Raw genomic sequence first — 17,065 nt, 5'->3', positions numbered from 1 at the left:
TATGCAATAAATTATTTTAATCTGTCATTCTTTTTTTAGATGCAGTTCATGCTTTCAGATGCTAACCTTTGACATTGGGCTCAGCCACTCCATGCATCCAGTTGTTCTTGAGGTAAGAATGCATTGACAGCATTTTTCACCTGAACGGCTAATAGAAGGTACCGCCTGTGTAGTTAGATGAGATTCCTTTGTTTAATTTCCAGAGAGAGAGGGAGTTGCCTCATATCAAAGATGCCTCTCTGGAATCAAGGAAGGATCCGGGGAATTAACAAGTGCAATATGTTTACCATATAGCTTGTAAATCATGGAGAGAACTTAAGCACGCAGAAAGCCATAAGTGCAATTCCCACTGCCAGATGTTGGAGGAAGTGACACAGAATAATTGGCTGAAATTCTACTGCACAGTTATGTAAACAGTGTAGCTTTTCTATAGAAACTGCTACAAGTTAAGAAATCCCCTTAGATATTATTTGTTGCACATAGAGTTGCATGACTCTATATGTAACAGATGTCTATGGAGATTTGTTAATTTACAATAACTTGCTCCCACAAATTACACCATTTGTGTAACTGCACAACAGGATTTCAGCCATTGTACATTTTACACTTACTGGATTTTTGACAGTCCAGCAGCCAAATAGAGACAGAATACTGTCAAGTGTTGCCTTCATCCTTATATGCTAGGTGTACCTCTGTCTACTTAATTTCTTCCTGCCATGTATGTGCTAAGAATCAGGGCAATGCCATGGTTAAAAGCAGAGCAAATGATGTGTGGGAGTCTTCCACAGAAGCTTCTGAATGTGTTAGTTTGAGACGCTTATTCAGATCCTTGGATTCTCATGGCAAACTTGGGAACGAGTCTTGTCTAAAATCCTGGAAAAAGATAACCAAACAGTGCACATGATAACGCACTGCCTTGGTGTTCTGATACTTCATAGGAGGGGATTTGTTTTCTGCTCCCAAATGGGGCTGTTTGCATCCCAGTCTGCCTATCCACTTCCATGTTCAGTACCCTGTCTTGATAAACAGTTCCACGTGCTATACTTACAAACCATTGAGAAATGAGATGAACAGTGGATTTAAAAATGTTTTAAGAAGTTCATAAATTCCCTAGGTACATGAGCACTTTGACTTTCAAGCTGCTGAAGGCTCAACTCTTCAGGACCAAACGCTTAAAGAATCCCTCCTTAAAGATACTTTTAGAATTGTCTTATCAAATCAAACTTCCTCCTCTACTTTCTTTGAGGCTTTGCAGAATGTATATCAATCAGCAAGGATAAAGGTATGTGTTCATTATGCAACAATCATTGTTTCATAACAGCCCCGAATGCCATTTATCTTGCTAGGGCCGCTGCTTGGCAATATTGTCATAGCATTGATGCTTTCTATGTGTACCACAATTTCATAAAGGAACCCAAAGCAAGACCATGTAGATCTACTGTAAGTAACTTACAATGGCACATCAATGTTTTGTTTTCTTTATTTTATTTTATTTTATTGGACTTCTACCCTGCCATCTAGACCAAAGGTCTACTCTGGCCGGCAGAGTGTTTTAGTTAAGTACGAGCATAAAGGGAAAGGGGAGGGGTCCTTCTCAGAAGTGCTGCATGAGGAGTCAATACAGTGGTGCCTCGACTTACGACCGTCCCGACATACGACCATTTCAAATTACGACCAGCTCTGGCTGCAAAATTTTGCTTTGACTTGTGGCTGGAGCTTCGAGTTGCAAACAAAAGAGGCAGGGAAAAAAGGCAGGGAATTCAAATTGCAGGACTAACTGTTGGTTGGCAAAGAGCTTCTTTGTAGCTCTTTTGCCCCAACGGTTAGAGTGTGTGCGTCGGAGGAGGCTTCAGATTGCCTGGTGCTGCTTTCTGCTCAAGAGTAAGTACATTCAGTTTGTTTTGCAGGGTGGGTTGGGGGGGTTATGTTTCTGTGCTGTGATTTTTTTGTTTGTTTGGTGTGTGTTTTCCAGCCCTATCACATTCCAATGGAACTGGCTGTGTGGGGTGTGTGTGTTTTTTTTATTTCCCCCCCAAAAAATAAATGCTTGGTGTGGGGGGGGTTGATTTTTTTCAGCCCCATCGCATTCTGATGGGACTGGCTGTGGGTGAGTGGGTGTTTTCTGATTTTTTTTCCAGCCCCATCGCTTTCCGATGGGGCTGGGTATGTGGGTATGGGTGTTTTTATTATTATTATTTTTCAGCCCCATCACATTCCCATCGGGCAGGCTGTGTGGTGGGGTTTTTTGTTTGTTTGGTTTTGGTTTTTTTGTTTGTTTTTTAATTTTTTCTCCCAGAACAGATTAATGGGGTTTCAATGCATTTCAATGGGAAATGGTGCTTTGACGTATGACCATTTCGAGTTATGACTGTTCTTTTGGAACAGATTAAGTTTGTAAGTTGATCCACCACTGTATGTGTATGTCTGCATTATGATCAGAGCCGATCTTGCTCCTCTCAACCTCACCTCTTCAATGCAGAGGGATGAAATCCCATATGTATCAATGAGATATTATTACTATGGCCACCATACAAGGTTTATCCACACTGTGGTGTTGCCTCTGGTAACTCTGGGGTTGTGCTGAGTTGTCCTTCTGGAATTATTTACAGCAGATTATGTAATTTACAGAACACGATTTCAGCCATTCTCTTATTTTAAGATGTTCAATAAAGACAGACTTCCTTTCCTAACGTTAATATTTATGAGTTTCATTTTAAGAAACAGGGTAACTCCCAAAAGGGTGGGGGTGGGGCTGAGACCCTTCATTTTGAAGCAAACAAGTATGGTTGAAGCTGTGCCCCCCAAAAAACAAGGAAATTCAGATCACAGTTTTAACTCTTCATTACTCGAAACATGGACACACTGATGCACCCTCCTTGTATCTTAATTTCCACTTCAAGTAAACATAAGAGATGAACCAGTCCTGTATTCACTAATCCAGTCCATTCAATCTGTATTGGGGGACAGAAAGGCTTGGGCCTAGTCCCAGGTTTGCAGTTTTTTTTTCTCTTTAGGGAATCAAGGACTGGCCCAGAGGAGTTAAGAGTACTAGAAGGGTGCCTCAGTATGCCCCTGTGGTTTTTTGGGGAGGGGAGTGTATATGTGGTCTCAGTTTCCTTAACTTTTCAGGTACAACTTCATCCATGACCATAATCACCTTCAGAGAAATGAAGGATAGAAATATTATAAATAAGTAAATAAGTAAGTAAATTTTCTTATTTTGGGGGGCACCACTTCAGTCTTAACTTTTTTTTACTTAAAACCAAAGCGTCTTTTTCTTTTGGTGCATTTTTTTTTCTTTTGGTGTTCTACGTAGCTTACCTCATCAATTCACTGCGGTTAACCACAGCAAGTTAAGAGCTGTAGAGTTTACAGGAACACCAACAGGATTATGGCAGCTATATTATGATTATATTTTGCAATTCACAGTGTAATTATTTCTATATGAATTTTATTACTTTAATAATGATATTAATATACCAGCCATGCTGTTAAAACAGTACAGTAACTTCAAAATAACCACAGCAAGCCCATAGCTGTGTTATGCTAGAACACTAATTTTGAAATTTCATACCTTTAATTATAATGTTTTATGTGCTGGAAAAAATGGCATCAAATATTTTAACAGGTTTGTTGGAGAAAGCATCAGAAATGTTCTCTTATTTTACCTATTTCAAGTAAAAATAATATCTCATCAAGTTAATTTTTGAGTCAAACCCAGGTCTACTGGAGACCTAAGGCTCCAAATGACTACATCATTGGAATGACCCATTACTTCATGAACATTCTCCCAGAACTTCATAACACTACGTTTTGTTTTACTACAACACTCATCCAGCCACATAGTCACTAGCTATGTTGATTGAGAATTCTGGAAGCTATAGTCCAAAGAAGTCTCTGCATTCCTTCCCAATCATTTCTTTTTCACAAAATACCCCCAAGTATCTCCTACTGTCTTACAACTTTCTGCTATCCTTTCATAGGATGAGTCTCACCTGAAAGAACTGGACTACTGTCTAAGTTTAGAACAACTAAATCCTATGATTGGTTTCATACAAGAGCTTCAGAATTTAGGGCAATTTGAACTGGTAAGTCACATCTGCTTCTTTTTTTTGTGATAAGTTCCTTTGATGTGAATATTTCTCAAAAAATAATTTGATGACTATGATTTTTATTCATGATGATGTTTGTTCACATTGTTAAGCTGAAAAAACTAGAGGGGGAAATGATATCTTTTGATATCTTTCAGCCTGTGACGCCAGATATTGTGGACAAAGCGCTTGATCGCTGTCGGGCCACCACCTCCTCCCTTGACCCTTGCCCAGCCTGGCTAATTAAAGCAGCCAGGCCTATAACAACAGAATGGGCCACAGCAATAATTAATGGATCTTTCCTTGAGGACAGGGTACCTCCTGTCCTCAAGGAGACACTCATTAGTCCCATAAGGAAGAAACCTAGTTTGGCAGCGGACAAAATTGGCAATTATAGGCTCGTCACCAATATTTCTTTCATCAGCAAAGTGGTGGAGAGGGTGGTGGCCGAGAAGCTTCAGGCTCATTTGGATGAAACAAATGCCCTGGACCTGTTCCAGTCGGGTTTCAGGCCGCACCATGGTACAGAAACGGCATTGGTCGCCCTGTATGATGACCTACTGAGGGAGGCTGACAGGGGTAAAACATATATGTTGGTCCTCCTCGATATCTCAACGGCCTTTGATACCATTGACCACGGTATCCTCCTGAGGAGGCTCTCCGAGTTAGGAATTGGTGGCCTGGCATTTGCCTGGCTCTGAACCTTCCTCGGGGACTGTCCTCAGAGAGTACAGCTTGTGGAGAGGGTATCGGCCCCTTGGAGTCTCAATTGTGGGGTTCTGCAGGGTTCGATCATCTCCCCAATGCTGTTTAATATCTACATGAGGCTGCTGGGTGGGGTCATCAGGGGGTGTGGGGCATAGTGGCATCAGTACACTGATGACACTCAGCTCTACATCTTTTCACCAACTGCAGTGGATGCTGTTCTGTCCCTTCAGCGCTGCTTGGAGTCTGTGCTGCAATGGATGCAGGAAAATGGGCTGAGGCTGAACCTGGACAACATGGAGGTCCTGAGGGTGGGTGGCCCCACCATCAGCAGTCTGGGAAACTCTCTCTCATTGGGGTGTGTGTGACTCTTACCACAAAGAGTGAGTTTCGCAGCTTGGGGATCCATCTGGCTCATGGAAGGTGGCGTCAGTGGTTCATACCGCCTTTTTTCCATCTCTGACAGATAGCCCAGCTGATGTTGGGGCACTCACCACCTTGGTACATACGCTCGTAATCTCGAGATTACACCACTGTAATGCGCTCTACATGGGGCTACCTTTTAGGTTGATGCGGAAACTCCAAATGGTGCAGAATGCGGCGGCCAGACTCCTTAGTCATATCTCTCCCATTCTGACCTCTTTGCATTGGCTGCCCATTTGGTTCCGCGTTGACTTCAAAATTTTAATGCTTACGTACAAAACCCTAAATGGTTTAGGGCCTCAATACTTGCCTACTCCCACCAAAATCTACCCGTATCACTTGATCGTGTCAGGAGGTGAGGTTGAGGAGCCTGACACCGAGGGAGGTCCAGAAGGAAAAAACAAGAAACCAGGCCTTCTTGGCGGTAGCTCCTCGCCTCTGGAATAATCTCCCTCCAGAGATCCGTGCGGCCCCTTCGCTGGATATCTTTAAAAACCAACTGAAAACTTGGATGTTTAGGCAGGCCTTCCCTTAGTTATTATTTGATTTATTTGATTTTTTTCTTATCTTTTCCATCTTGATTAACTCTACTGTTTGATGTCTAAATGTTGTTATATTATATATTGTTATTATATATGTTGGAAGCCGCCCAGAGTAGTCAATTGACTAGATGGGCGAGGTATAAATGCAATAAATAAATAAATTTCATGGAGATTTGTAAGAAATACATATCCTCATCACTACATGTATGCCTTTCTTACCTTGATCTACACTGACTGTTCTTCCCCCCAGCTGTTTCCTTCTACTGTCCCCAAGATTCATTTTTTGCTGCATGACCTTTACCGTCTGTTGAATCCAGGGGAAAATCTTGGCTCAGTCCTGACTCTACATTGGCTCCTTTCAAATTTACTTGAACAGCTGCAAGTCATTAAGAAAGGGACAGACACAAATCTTCCAGAATGGTAAGATCACAATTTGATCTTTGTGGGTTTATAGCTTCATCAGGTATAGGCTTGATTTTGTAGAGACAACAATGTAGTAGATGTAGACAACAATGTAGTAGGGACTGCAGGTCCATGGAGTCACGAAGAGTCGGACACGACTAAATGACGACGACAAAGATACATTATCTTTATATCAACATCCATTTGCAAGGTAAGCCTACAGCTGAGTTTCTGTTATCACACTTCAGACAATTTATCTTCTATACAGTATAGTACATGTCTGTGCACTATATATTGTGTGTGGCTCCACCTGTGATAAATATGGCACTGTACGTTTACCAGCTTTGCCCAACTGTGTAGGGTTTCCTGTGTAGAAGCATGGAAGAAAATTAGATGAAGAGAAAGCAGGGGGCAGAAAATCTCCTGACTCAGTGCTATCCTTTGAGGAATATAGCGCATTACTAAGACACTAGTGTCAAGTAATATGGGACAGTATAATATCCTGGAGTTCTCTGCAGTTGTTCAGAACTCTCCCATCTCTCTATGTCTTACTTGGAGTTCTCAGAAAATCTCAAGATTAGTACATCTGACTGATAATAATTTCAAAGATAGGGACTCGTGTATTAAAATCCATTAAGTCATCAATTAGGATGGCTAACAAAAAGAAGCAACTTAATTCAATTTATTTATTTTTTACCAAAAGTAAGTCACCTAAATTTGTATCTTTGCATTACATTTCTCTAGAATTAAGTCCCTATTTGCACTTTCTTAATTGCCTGGAAGCAGCTGAGCTCAACTGCCTTGTCTGTTTCTTGCTAAGGAAAGCAACAAGAATCAAGGGTGCTGGAGAAGAAAAGAGCACATTGGATTTTCTAGAATGACCCCCTCCCTTTGGCCCTGGTAATAGAGACAATGTTATGTAGCATATAGAGCACTGGTCTCCAACCTTGGGCCTCCAGATGTTCTTGGACTTCAACTCCCAGAAATCCTGGCCAGCAGAGGTGAAGGCTTCTGGGAGTTGTAGTCCAAGAACATCTGGAGACCCAAGGTTGGGGACCACTGATATAGAGCACTGAACCCTGGGACTTGGAAGATCCAAGTTCTAGTCTCTATAGAATGATGAAAGTCACTTCACAAGGCTTAAAATGGTAAGCAAGAAATGCAGTCACTCTATCTTGAACCCACTGTGGGTTGTAAATGCAAAAATAAATAGTAGCAAATAAATATCCATCTTTCTTCTAGGTAATTAATAAAGACATAGATTCATAATTAAAATCCTGGGTTTCATTTCATAATTAATCTGTGAATTGTAAAAGATGTAAAATAATGTGTAGGGTTTTTTTTAACCTTCTGGGGCTTCACTTTCTATGACTTTCAGTATAGTAATGTAACATAAATGTAAACCCCAATTTAAAATTAACTGGATTGTTAAAAAATCCCCTTTCAGCATAAACATAATTTTTAAAAAGCTAATTAACTACATGTTTAAGCTTATTAACAGTCAACTTAATATATTAAACCTTCCCCACTTACTTTCCCTTCTCTGGTAATTTTTTAAAAACTTTTTGTAGCTTTAAAAAACAACTCAAAAGAGCTCAGAGCACACCATGCCAACAAAGAAGACAATTGTTAGGATGGTATAGAGTTGTTTATAACATATGTTTGTGCATGTACATGCATAAGATAGGTGCATACTTAGTTAGCTAGGGTAGAAGATGAGCCATAGACAGGCCACGTTTGGGAAGCAGCTCTGTATGTTGTCACCTAGTGCTAAGTGTGAACTCAGTATTGTGTCCCAGGCTCCTTTGTGACTGCTGTAGTGATGGGACAACTTAAAATTCTGGGCATTTGAGTGAAATCAGTGAAAAAGCAAGCAGTGCAAAAAAGGGGGAGTATATAATCTTTAAAGCTGCAGAGATAAAATTGAGAAAATATCCTCTATGGTTCTTCATGACAGTTTAGCATAAACCAGTCTTCAGTATTCCTTTCCTGCTATAATTAAAAAGATTTGATGATGGTTGTACTTTTCAAAACAGCTACATTTAATTTCTGTGAACTATATGAGATATTCATTCTACACAGAATGAAAAAGTTAGCAATTTTTGCATTCAACAGTTGAACACTGTAAACAAAATGTATAGTTAATAGCTGTACAAAGATGTACTTTACTCTCTGATAAACACTTTTCTTTTTTCTAAACTAATTGCGTTCCCCTCTTTTGTTCTTGCCTAGTTTAGTGCAGCCACAACAGCATCCTTCTTTCCCCTTAGCTTTCTATTCTTCAAATTTCTGCATTTCAGCAGTCTCCAGAAATCCTCATATAGAATCCTCACTGCTGAGATAAAGATATTAGTGTCTAGATTACCCTTGGGATTCCTTCCAACTCTACAATTATATGAGCCTACAAGGGTATGACAATATCTGTATAATATATGTCAGTAGAAGAATAGAGGATCCAGACTGATTTATTTTGTAAATTGGTAATCAGTGAAAAAGCAAGAAAGAAATGCATTTAAAGATCCAAAATGAATGTGCAGAATAAGCAGATGAACTTAAGTATCTTAAGGGATAACAGCCATACAATTAGTGTCAGAGTGGACATGATCTAGAGCAGCCTCTTTAAGATGAGAAATGCAATGCACACAAAGCTTCAAATTGACTTTGAGAAAGTGCACTGTATGGTGCTATGTAGTCTAAGTTCTGTTGTGCAGCATGGAATTTTGGACTGTAAAATAGGGTACTATCACAAATAGACACACATATGGAGAAAGAGAATAATTTGAAATGTGGATTTATTGTAGGAACCAGGATTTTCATGGACTGAGAGAGTGTCTAACAATGAAATACCAAGTTGAATGTATAAAGACAAGAACTCATAAAACACATAAAACAGGGAAAGGCAGCAAATTTCAGCCATGAAAGGAGAAGCAAAAACGTAGAAATTTCTTACAGCTGATCAGGCAAGGTAAAAAAAAAAAAGAGAGAAAATAAGAACAGGAAGCAGAAGAATGTATTGCGGGGGGGGGGAGAACCATCAGCAATACCGTTGTTTAGAGCTGTTGCATCCAAAGTCAAGATCACCATGATGACACCCAACATCTAGTAGGCAATGAAAGGGAAGAAGAAATTAGGCCAACTTTTTTGATAGTTAAGTGCATAACTAGTAATATGCCTGCCAATACTTCCAGCACTGTGAATCAGTAATAAGAATTCTTTACTTTTTCTCCAGGCGAAACAAGGATTCAAGAAATGTGTCTTGGATCAAAGCCAAATGGTCAAGTCTGAGGTAAGAATTAAGTAGATGAACAGGAAAAATGTAACATATGTACTGTAGCTTATAGGACATAGGACCACCATTAAAACCACATCCTTTTCTTAAAATGCCAAAATAGACATTTCAGTGAGACACAGACAAATTTCAGGAGGTTTTGAACCTTTTGCATTTTCAGAAAATGGTGAAATGTCATCCTTGGTTGATCTATTTTTACTACTTTCCCTATAAAGATTTTTGGAGAGAATACCAGGGGTGGGGAGTCAAGTCACAGGACTCACTACCAAGTTGGACTTAAGTTGCATCAGTGACTTGACTTGAACTCGACTTGGGTTTGTTTTGTTTTGTTTTGTTTTTCCAGTGACTTGGACTTGACTTATGACTTGGAACCCACCCCTCCCTTTTGTCTGGGGAAAAAGCATGTTTTTAGTAGAGACTGAGGGCTCGGTACCAAATACTCCGACTCAGACCCAAAGACTTGCCAACATTCCTGGAGAATTCCACCAGTTATGATCAGGCATTATTTCCTTTGTTCATTCATTCCCCCCCCCCCAAGATGAATCTCCATTGTTAAGTGATGTCAGTAGTTACCACATAGCCCTGACAGAAATCTGTTAGTAGCACGACTAGCCTATCTTTCCTCCAGTGAGCTCAAGGTGACATACACGGTTCTCTGATTCCATCTGCTTTATCCTGATAGCAACTCTGTGAGGTACGTCAGTCAGAGAGACTGTGACTAGCCCATGGTCTTCCAAGAAGTTTCACACTGACTCAGGATTTGAAGCTAGGTCTCCTGAACATAGCCCACCACGCAACATTATGCCATACATTAGGAGGAACAATAAGCTTTGAAAACACTTTTCTTTCTTTGCACTCCGTGCTAATTTAGAGATCTCTTTGCTACTTCATTTTCAGGTCTTCTTACTCAGAACAGGGTAGGATTAAAACAAAGTCTTCTTCCCCAACCAATGAAAAACATGAAGGTAATGTAGTTTGCATCCTGTATTTAATGTTGTTTGCTGGAAGAAATTTTTTTATCATTGACCCATGGGAAGTTCCTAAACCGAATCATATGTGGAACTGTTATGAACACCAGTCCATGTGACAAATGCTTCAGGTGTATTTGCTCACCCTCAGAAACTTCAAATTTTCCTCACCGTGAACCAAATCAGATTTATGGGATTTAATTCAGAATTTGGAGAAGCTGCTTTTTAACACAATAGGTCCCGGAATTCCAGTGACTGTGCTGGCTGTGGGATTCTGAGAGTTGCAGTCCAAAAATGTAACTGGTTTGAATGGTGAAACTGGAGATTCCTCATGGTGATGAGATTCATATGAAGAAGTTGCCCTTTGCTTGCATATACTTACCGTATTTGCTGGTGTACAAGATGACTTTTTTGGCCTCAAAAACATGCCTCCAAGTGGGGGGGGGTTGTCTTATACGCTGGGTGCACTTCAGTTGGGCCAGGAAGGAGCCGCCGCCACCGCCGAGTGAGTGACATGGGGCCGCTCTGGCAGGGGAGGAAGGCAGGCAGGCGGGCGGGCGGTCTGGGCAGAGGGAGGGAAGCAGAGCCAGCCATGCCTGAGCAGTCAGAGCCCACCGCCGGGCTGCCCGCCACCCTGCGCCACTGAGCCAGCTGCCTGCTCGCCTGCCCGCCGCCAGATAGCCACTTCCCCTCTTCCTCCTCCTCCACCTCGCCCGACCGCTTCCCCTCCTTCTCACCCTCCTCGCAGCTGAGCCAGCTACCTGCGCGCCGCCGGAGAGCTGCTTCCCCTTCCCCTCCTCCTCCTCCTCTGCTGCCACCACCCACCCGGCTGCTTCCCCTCCTCCTCACCCTCCTCCTCACTGGCCATGAATGTCCAGGGTGGGCCCGGGCAAAGCCCCGGGCAGCTGCTGCCAGTGCCGCAGCAGAGCCATCCACTCTATATTTTGAGTGGAAATGTTGGGGGTGTGTGTCATCTTATAGGCCCAGTCATCTTGTACTCCGGCAAATACGGTAGATTGAAAGTGCTTGTTGTGGTTATATTTTCCATATTTACCCATCAGAGAGCTATCTTTTTAGAACATATAACAAAAATAAAGACAAAGCGTTTGCAGCAACTAAAAAATTAAAGGATTTATTTTAGTATATGTTTTTGTGGATTACCGTCCATTTCCTCAGACACAACAGGAAGTGGGTTATGACCAACATAAACTGAAATCAATTTGAATACTGAAAGAAGGATTCTCTTTGTTTTTGTTTGAGCCTCGTGGTGCAGTGGTTAAACTGCTGTACTGCAGCTAAAACTGTGCTCACGACCTGGGGTTCAAATCCCAGGTAGCCGGCTCAAGGTTGACTCAGCTTTCTATCCTTCCAAGGTCGGTAAAATGAGTACCCAGCTTGCTGGGGGGGGCAATGTGTATCCTGCATAATTAAATTGTAAACCGCCCAGAGAGTGCTTGAAGCGCTATGGGGCGGTATATAAGCAGCACGCTTTGCTTTTGCTTTGCCATAGGTGCTGAAACAGATGAACACGGCTACCTAATTGAAAACTTTCTTAATATTGATTCTGTTGAACACTTTGGTCATCCATCTGGTTCTTCCTACACAACTTTCTTGCAGCACTAAGAACAGTGTTTACAACTAGACAAAGAGAAGGGCAGGTCTCTAGAAAACAAAAGGCTCTTAACAAAGCCTTATTGAAAGTGGATGGATAACATTTGGATATTGGGTTGTGACATTTCTATAGCTTCCCAGATACAGATACATATACTGCAATGAGTGTAGCACAAACCCATCCTAAATTATGATTGTTTAACTTCTAGGTACGCATTATTTAGACCTGTCCAAAGAAACACACTGCAGTTATGGTAAGTCCGCTTCGTTCTGGAAAAATCTAAGATATTGACAATAGGTGGCGCTAATTCAACAATATTGCATCCCATTTCCCTATACCCTTCAGACCAGCCATTCTCAACTTTTTTTGGCCATAGGCATAAATACAATATTAAAGAAATGTAGGCTGAATCAGGATTATGTAAGTCGCATAATGAACTTTATAAGGGGGTTTGTGCAGAATTGTTTCCAGTCTGTGCCCCCCTTCAAATGTGCTGGACCCCCCCCCCCCAGGGAGCCATATGGCCCCCATTGAGAATGGATGCTTTTTTAGACTGAAAAGGTTTTTGCTTTTAGTTGCCATCTTATTGTTAATAAACTATAGGTGCTTGGATAAGTATAAATATATAAAATGCTGGTAGACTTACCAATATCAGAACAAACTATCATATAGTTTCAGTTCTGTCCTAATATGCTAACCAGAACTGAATATGACTACAATGTTGTTATTCATACCTCTGTTATTATCAAAATTATTACATTTAATATTCATAAATGAAAAAAATATTTCTCTTAATCTGTCATAATTGTTCCAAGTCTTTTGTTTTGTCAGCTTTATCATGGTGGAGCTAGCAATCAAATATAGTTCTGTTTGTATTATTTAAAACATGAAACATGGACCAACTTCATATGGCATCTCCCCCCCCCCCCCAAATACACGAATGCTTAGAAAAAGAAACAGCAAATCAGTTAGCCATGATTAATAAGGAACTGAGTCTTTGCTAATATCTAGCCATTGTGCGATTTTAAAAACTGATTTCATCTCACTTTCTTTCTTACTTATCTTTTTTTTAACAGATAAAGATACCCTACCTCATATCAGACAGATTTTAACTAGTCCACATTTGGACTTAAATCCTTATTTTGACCCAAAGATCAAAGAATACTACTCTGAAGTCCCATTTGATGTGTTGACAATAAAGATTAGAGCAGAAGCTGTGAACTGTCGGTGTGAAATTCACTTAGATGAGAAGAAAGGACCAAGGTAACCGGACTCTCACTTGAAAGGCATGGAGTAAAAATACCGAAATGTTGGTGCACCTGATGAATCTGACTGCCACAGAAGTAGGTGCCAAGTTGTATGAGAGGGCAGTTCCCTACTCTTTCAGAAGCTTACATTCACATGGAGTAAAAACCACATGAAGCTGCCTTTATATGGTGTGCTTTAAGCATCTTCATGTTGCAGCTGATACGTATACATTGGCTTAGTCGATGCAGAATTGGAGCCAAAAATGTTTGTAAAATAACATGCCTCCTGGGGAGGAGAAGCTGTTCCGCTCATGTCCTTCTTTATGGGTTTCTCAAAGGCAATTGGTTGGCCACTTTTTCAACACAATGCTGAGCAGACTTTAGGTCTGATGCAGCCTGGATCTTTTTATATTCTTATTTATAAAGGAAAGCAAAATCACAGCAGGAAGTCCTGACCATTTTACCTTCTGAACAAGTCCCTTCCTATGTGCAAACTATACATTTGTGTCTTTGTATGAAAAGCCAGGAACGCTACAGAACCAAAGTTCACACCTCTGAGTGAGCACTTTCTAGGATGTAGTTCACGCCACCTGTGTGTAATTTCTGCTATACAGTTTTATCACACTGTACAGTTTGCACCCTGTACATGCTGTACAAATGGTGTTTACAGCATGTGTAGTTTGAGCAAAGACTTCTGTCACCACCATGCTGTTCTCCACTACGCCTGTGTGTCACATGTGCCTTCCATCATTTGAATGGGACATTCCATGAAGTCATTTGTTTTATCAAAAGTGCAAGTGAGGAACTCCCATCGGCTCTCCAGATGTTGGGCTCTGACTACCAGCAGTCCTCACCAGAATATCCAATGGTAAAGGTTGGAGTGGTTGCAGCTCAACATCTGGAGGACCACACGTTCTCCTTGCCTTGTTGGAATCAAATACCACTGTGCTATTTGCTTGAGTTTTTCAGATCTCCCATGTTTACACAATGCCTTAGGTATAATATAATTTCCAAAGATGCAGCTGTTTAATCTGTCTCATCACATTGGCAAAAGGAACAGAAAAAGAAAAAGAAAAGCAAGATAATGTATCACAACAGTTTTATTTCAGTCTGAGCTTCCACGGATTAAAGTCTACTTCCTCAGACAGTGGAGTACAAATATATGAGCTGTATATTTATATGTATTCCCACAAACAAATGGAGTAGGACTAAGGAGATCTGGGTCTGAACCTCCCCATGGCCATGGAAACTCACTGGGAGGGAAGTGAAACAGGTAAAACTACTCCTTAAATATCTCACCTTGAAAACTCTATTAGGATTGCTACACATCTTGACAGTAGATAACACACATGACTAAGTGAGGATACAGATAATAGACAAAGTGACCATGGTCTGTCAGCATAGAAAGGGAACTATCAAGCTGTATATTAATTACTCAGCAGGTCCTGGCTAGGGCATTAGCTGTACTCCAGGTGGACTTGGCTGTCAGGAATGCTAGGAGACTTTTTTTGGGAAAAAGGTCAGAGTCCATCAAGAGAGGCAAGCATTTCAGACCCATAAGATACTGCAGAAATCCGGTTTATTAAAATATAAAGTGTGCCAAGAAGCTTAATCTCTCTCGATCCACTTAGAGATGCACTAGAACTTGTTTATGTAGTCATTTTTTGCTGTCTCTTCCTTGATTCTCCTTTGGTAATTCTTTTTTCTTACAAGGATCCATATTGACTGAGAGGTCAAAGAGTTCTAAACGTTTACAGTTTGCTAAGTCCCATTCCTGTGTTAATGAAACATGGCCCCTTTAGCTGTTATCTGTATCCTAACCTGGACATGGGGATATGTATAAATGTACCAGTCATATTTGGCCATCAGTGTCTGAGAAAGGAGACATTGACCCACAAAAACCCACCTAAAAATAAAATTGTTAATCTTCAAAGTGCTACAATATTTTGTGGTTTTTCTTTTCTTTTCTTTTGCCAACACTATCCAACATGTTTTAGATTCAGACTTGGCCATGCTTATAACAGACATACTGAAAGTGAATTGTTGACTAATTTGAGTCTCATTAGTTTCAGTGATCTCCTCTAAGGATGGCCAAATCTAGATCCCACTTTGGCCGCTTAGCTAAACATACCTATTCTATAATTACATGAATAGAGAGATCTCTTTAATGTTATATCTTTCCACCACCTTATGATGCTCCTGCAAAGATACTTTGTCACTAAAGAATTCATGCAAAAAGTTCATATAACTGGTGTATTAAAATACTGTTTTCATAAAAATATAAGTAATGATTTTCACTTTGCTCAGTTCTGGGTTATAATTTTTGGCTCACACTGGGAAGCTAAGGGAAGTGGAAGTTTTAGTAATGCAAGAATCCTTCACGTATGTGTTATAGTGACAACTTCCCATCAGCAGTAAAATTATGGGCACTGTCTTGCCATTTTGGCAAACAGCATCTGATCTACCTGAAGTGTGGCCACTCGTTAGGAAATAATTGCAAACACTGAACTCTACTACACAAGAGGGATGCAGTAGGTAACCACCTAAATATTTACAGACTGTAAGGATGAGAAGCATCCTTAAACGATTGGCATGTTTATCTGAAAACTACACTCTGGTTCCTACTCTCAGTCATTTCTGCCTCAGTCTGGAACAAAATAATCTCCATCAGCCATCAGCTTGGTGGCCCTTCATGCTTGGTGGCAACCAATTTGCAGGGCTACCTGACATGTCTAATCTGATTTGACATGAGCATCTTGGGATGACTTTTCCAATCATCTTGTCAGCTGTCTTGCCCAGACTAAGGCTCAATCCTGTATTTAATGAGTACTCAACTTGCTGGGGAGGGGGGATGTTTCTTGCATAATTATGTTGTAAACTGGCCCAAGAGTATTCTAGTGCTATGCGGTGATATATAAGGAAAAATCATCATCATAATCTTTGGGAACAATATCAAGAAATTCCACACAGTATTATAAGCAGGTGCAGATCTCAGGAATAACACCATCAGTGCTATAAAAATAGCAATATTAGGATCAGCACGAATACTGTGGCAATATTTAACAGATACTGGTTAAAACATGTATCTATTGTATAATGCCAGTCAATGTTTTTATAGTTTTGATTGACTGTGTCTGTTATTTTTGAATAATAATAATATCCAGGGTCTTCCAAAATTTAAATCAGGGTAGGCAAAATGCAGGCTATAAGCAACATGTAACCCATCCCATCCCTGAGAGCAAAAATGAGCCTTTCCTTAGAAAGGTGGTGTAATCCTATTTCCCTTGGAAGTCATGCTCAGGTATAATAGGGCAGCAATCTTCCTCTCTATGAACTGATGTCTGCCTGTGGAGAATTCTCCTGAGATAGGAATGTCACCTTCTACTACACTGACTGTGCACCATTAGCAGTTGTTTTGAAAATAGGGCAGCTGGGCAGATGCAGGAAATGTCCTTCCAACCAAAGGCACAAAAATGGCTGGTGGGCATGAGATGGCAGGGCTAAAGAACTGGTGACTTCTCTGCTTTAGACTTTTTAAAACCTTAACTGGATTCAATGGAGGAAACCAGAAGCACATGGACATGTAACTGTAGGGTCAGGAAAGGTACCTAAGCCAGAAATTTGGGACTGAGTGACCCCTTCCCCTTCTTCTCAGACTGCGAGCTGCTTGTGGAGTATAACATAATTAAAAAGCAAAGAAAGAGAAATGAAGGAAGCAGAAGATATTGTGGAAAAGAGAGGATGAATTGAAAAGGACAGACCAAAAGATGAGTAAGCAGAGCATTA

General features: G+C 40.7%; 1 protein-coding gene across 1 annotated transcript in view; it reads left to right on the top strand.

Annotated features, from left to right (window-relative positions):
* The window catches only part of CPED1 (cadherin like and PC-esterase domain containing 1), a 131,770-nt gene that overhangs the window by 56,095 nt on the left and 58,610 nt on the right, over window positions 1-17,065 (top strand). The window contains exons 8-15 of the mRNA XM_020807332.3: window positions 40-112; window positions 1,115-1,282; window positions 3,984-4,088; window positions 6,012-6,181; window positions 9,393-9,449; window positions 10,350-10,417; window positions 12,241-12,285; window positions 13,109-13,295. Coding sequence (XP_020662991.3) covers window positions 40-112; window positions 1,115-1,282; window positions 3,984-4,088; window positions 6,012-6,181; window positions 9,393-9,449; window positions 10,350-10,417; window positions 12,241-12,285; window positions 13,109-13,295 — 873 coding nt within the window. The remainder of the gene's footprint in view (window positions 1-39; window positions 113-1,114; window positions 1,283-3,983; window positions 4,089-6,011; window positions 6,182-9,392; window positions 9,450-10,349; window positions 10,418-12,240; window positions 12,286-13,108; window positions 13,296-17,065) is intronic.

This window comes from Pogona vitticeps, chromosome 5, assembly GCF_051106095.1.
Source record: "Pogona vitticeps strain Pit_001003342236 chromosome 5, PviZW2.1, whole genome shotgun sequence".
Lineage (NCBI taxonomy): Eukaryota > Metazoa > Chordata > Lepidosauria > Squamata > Agamidae > Pogona > Pogona vitticeps.
Note: the sequence above shows the minus strand (reverse complement) of the source record. Positions and strands in the feature narration are given on the sequence as shown.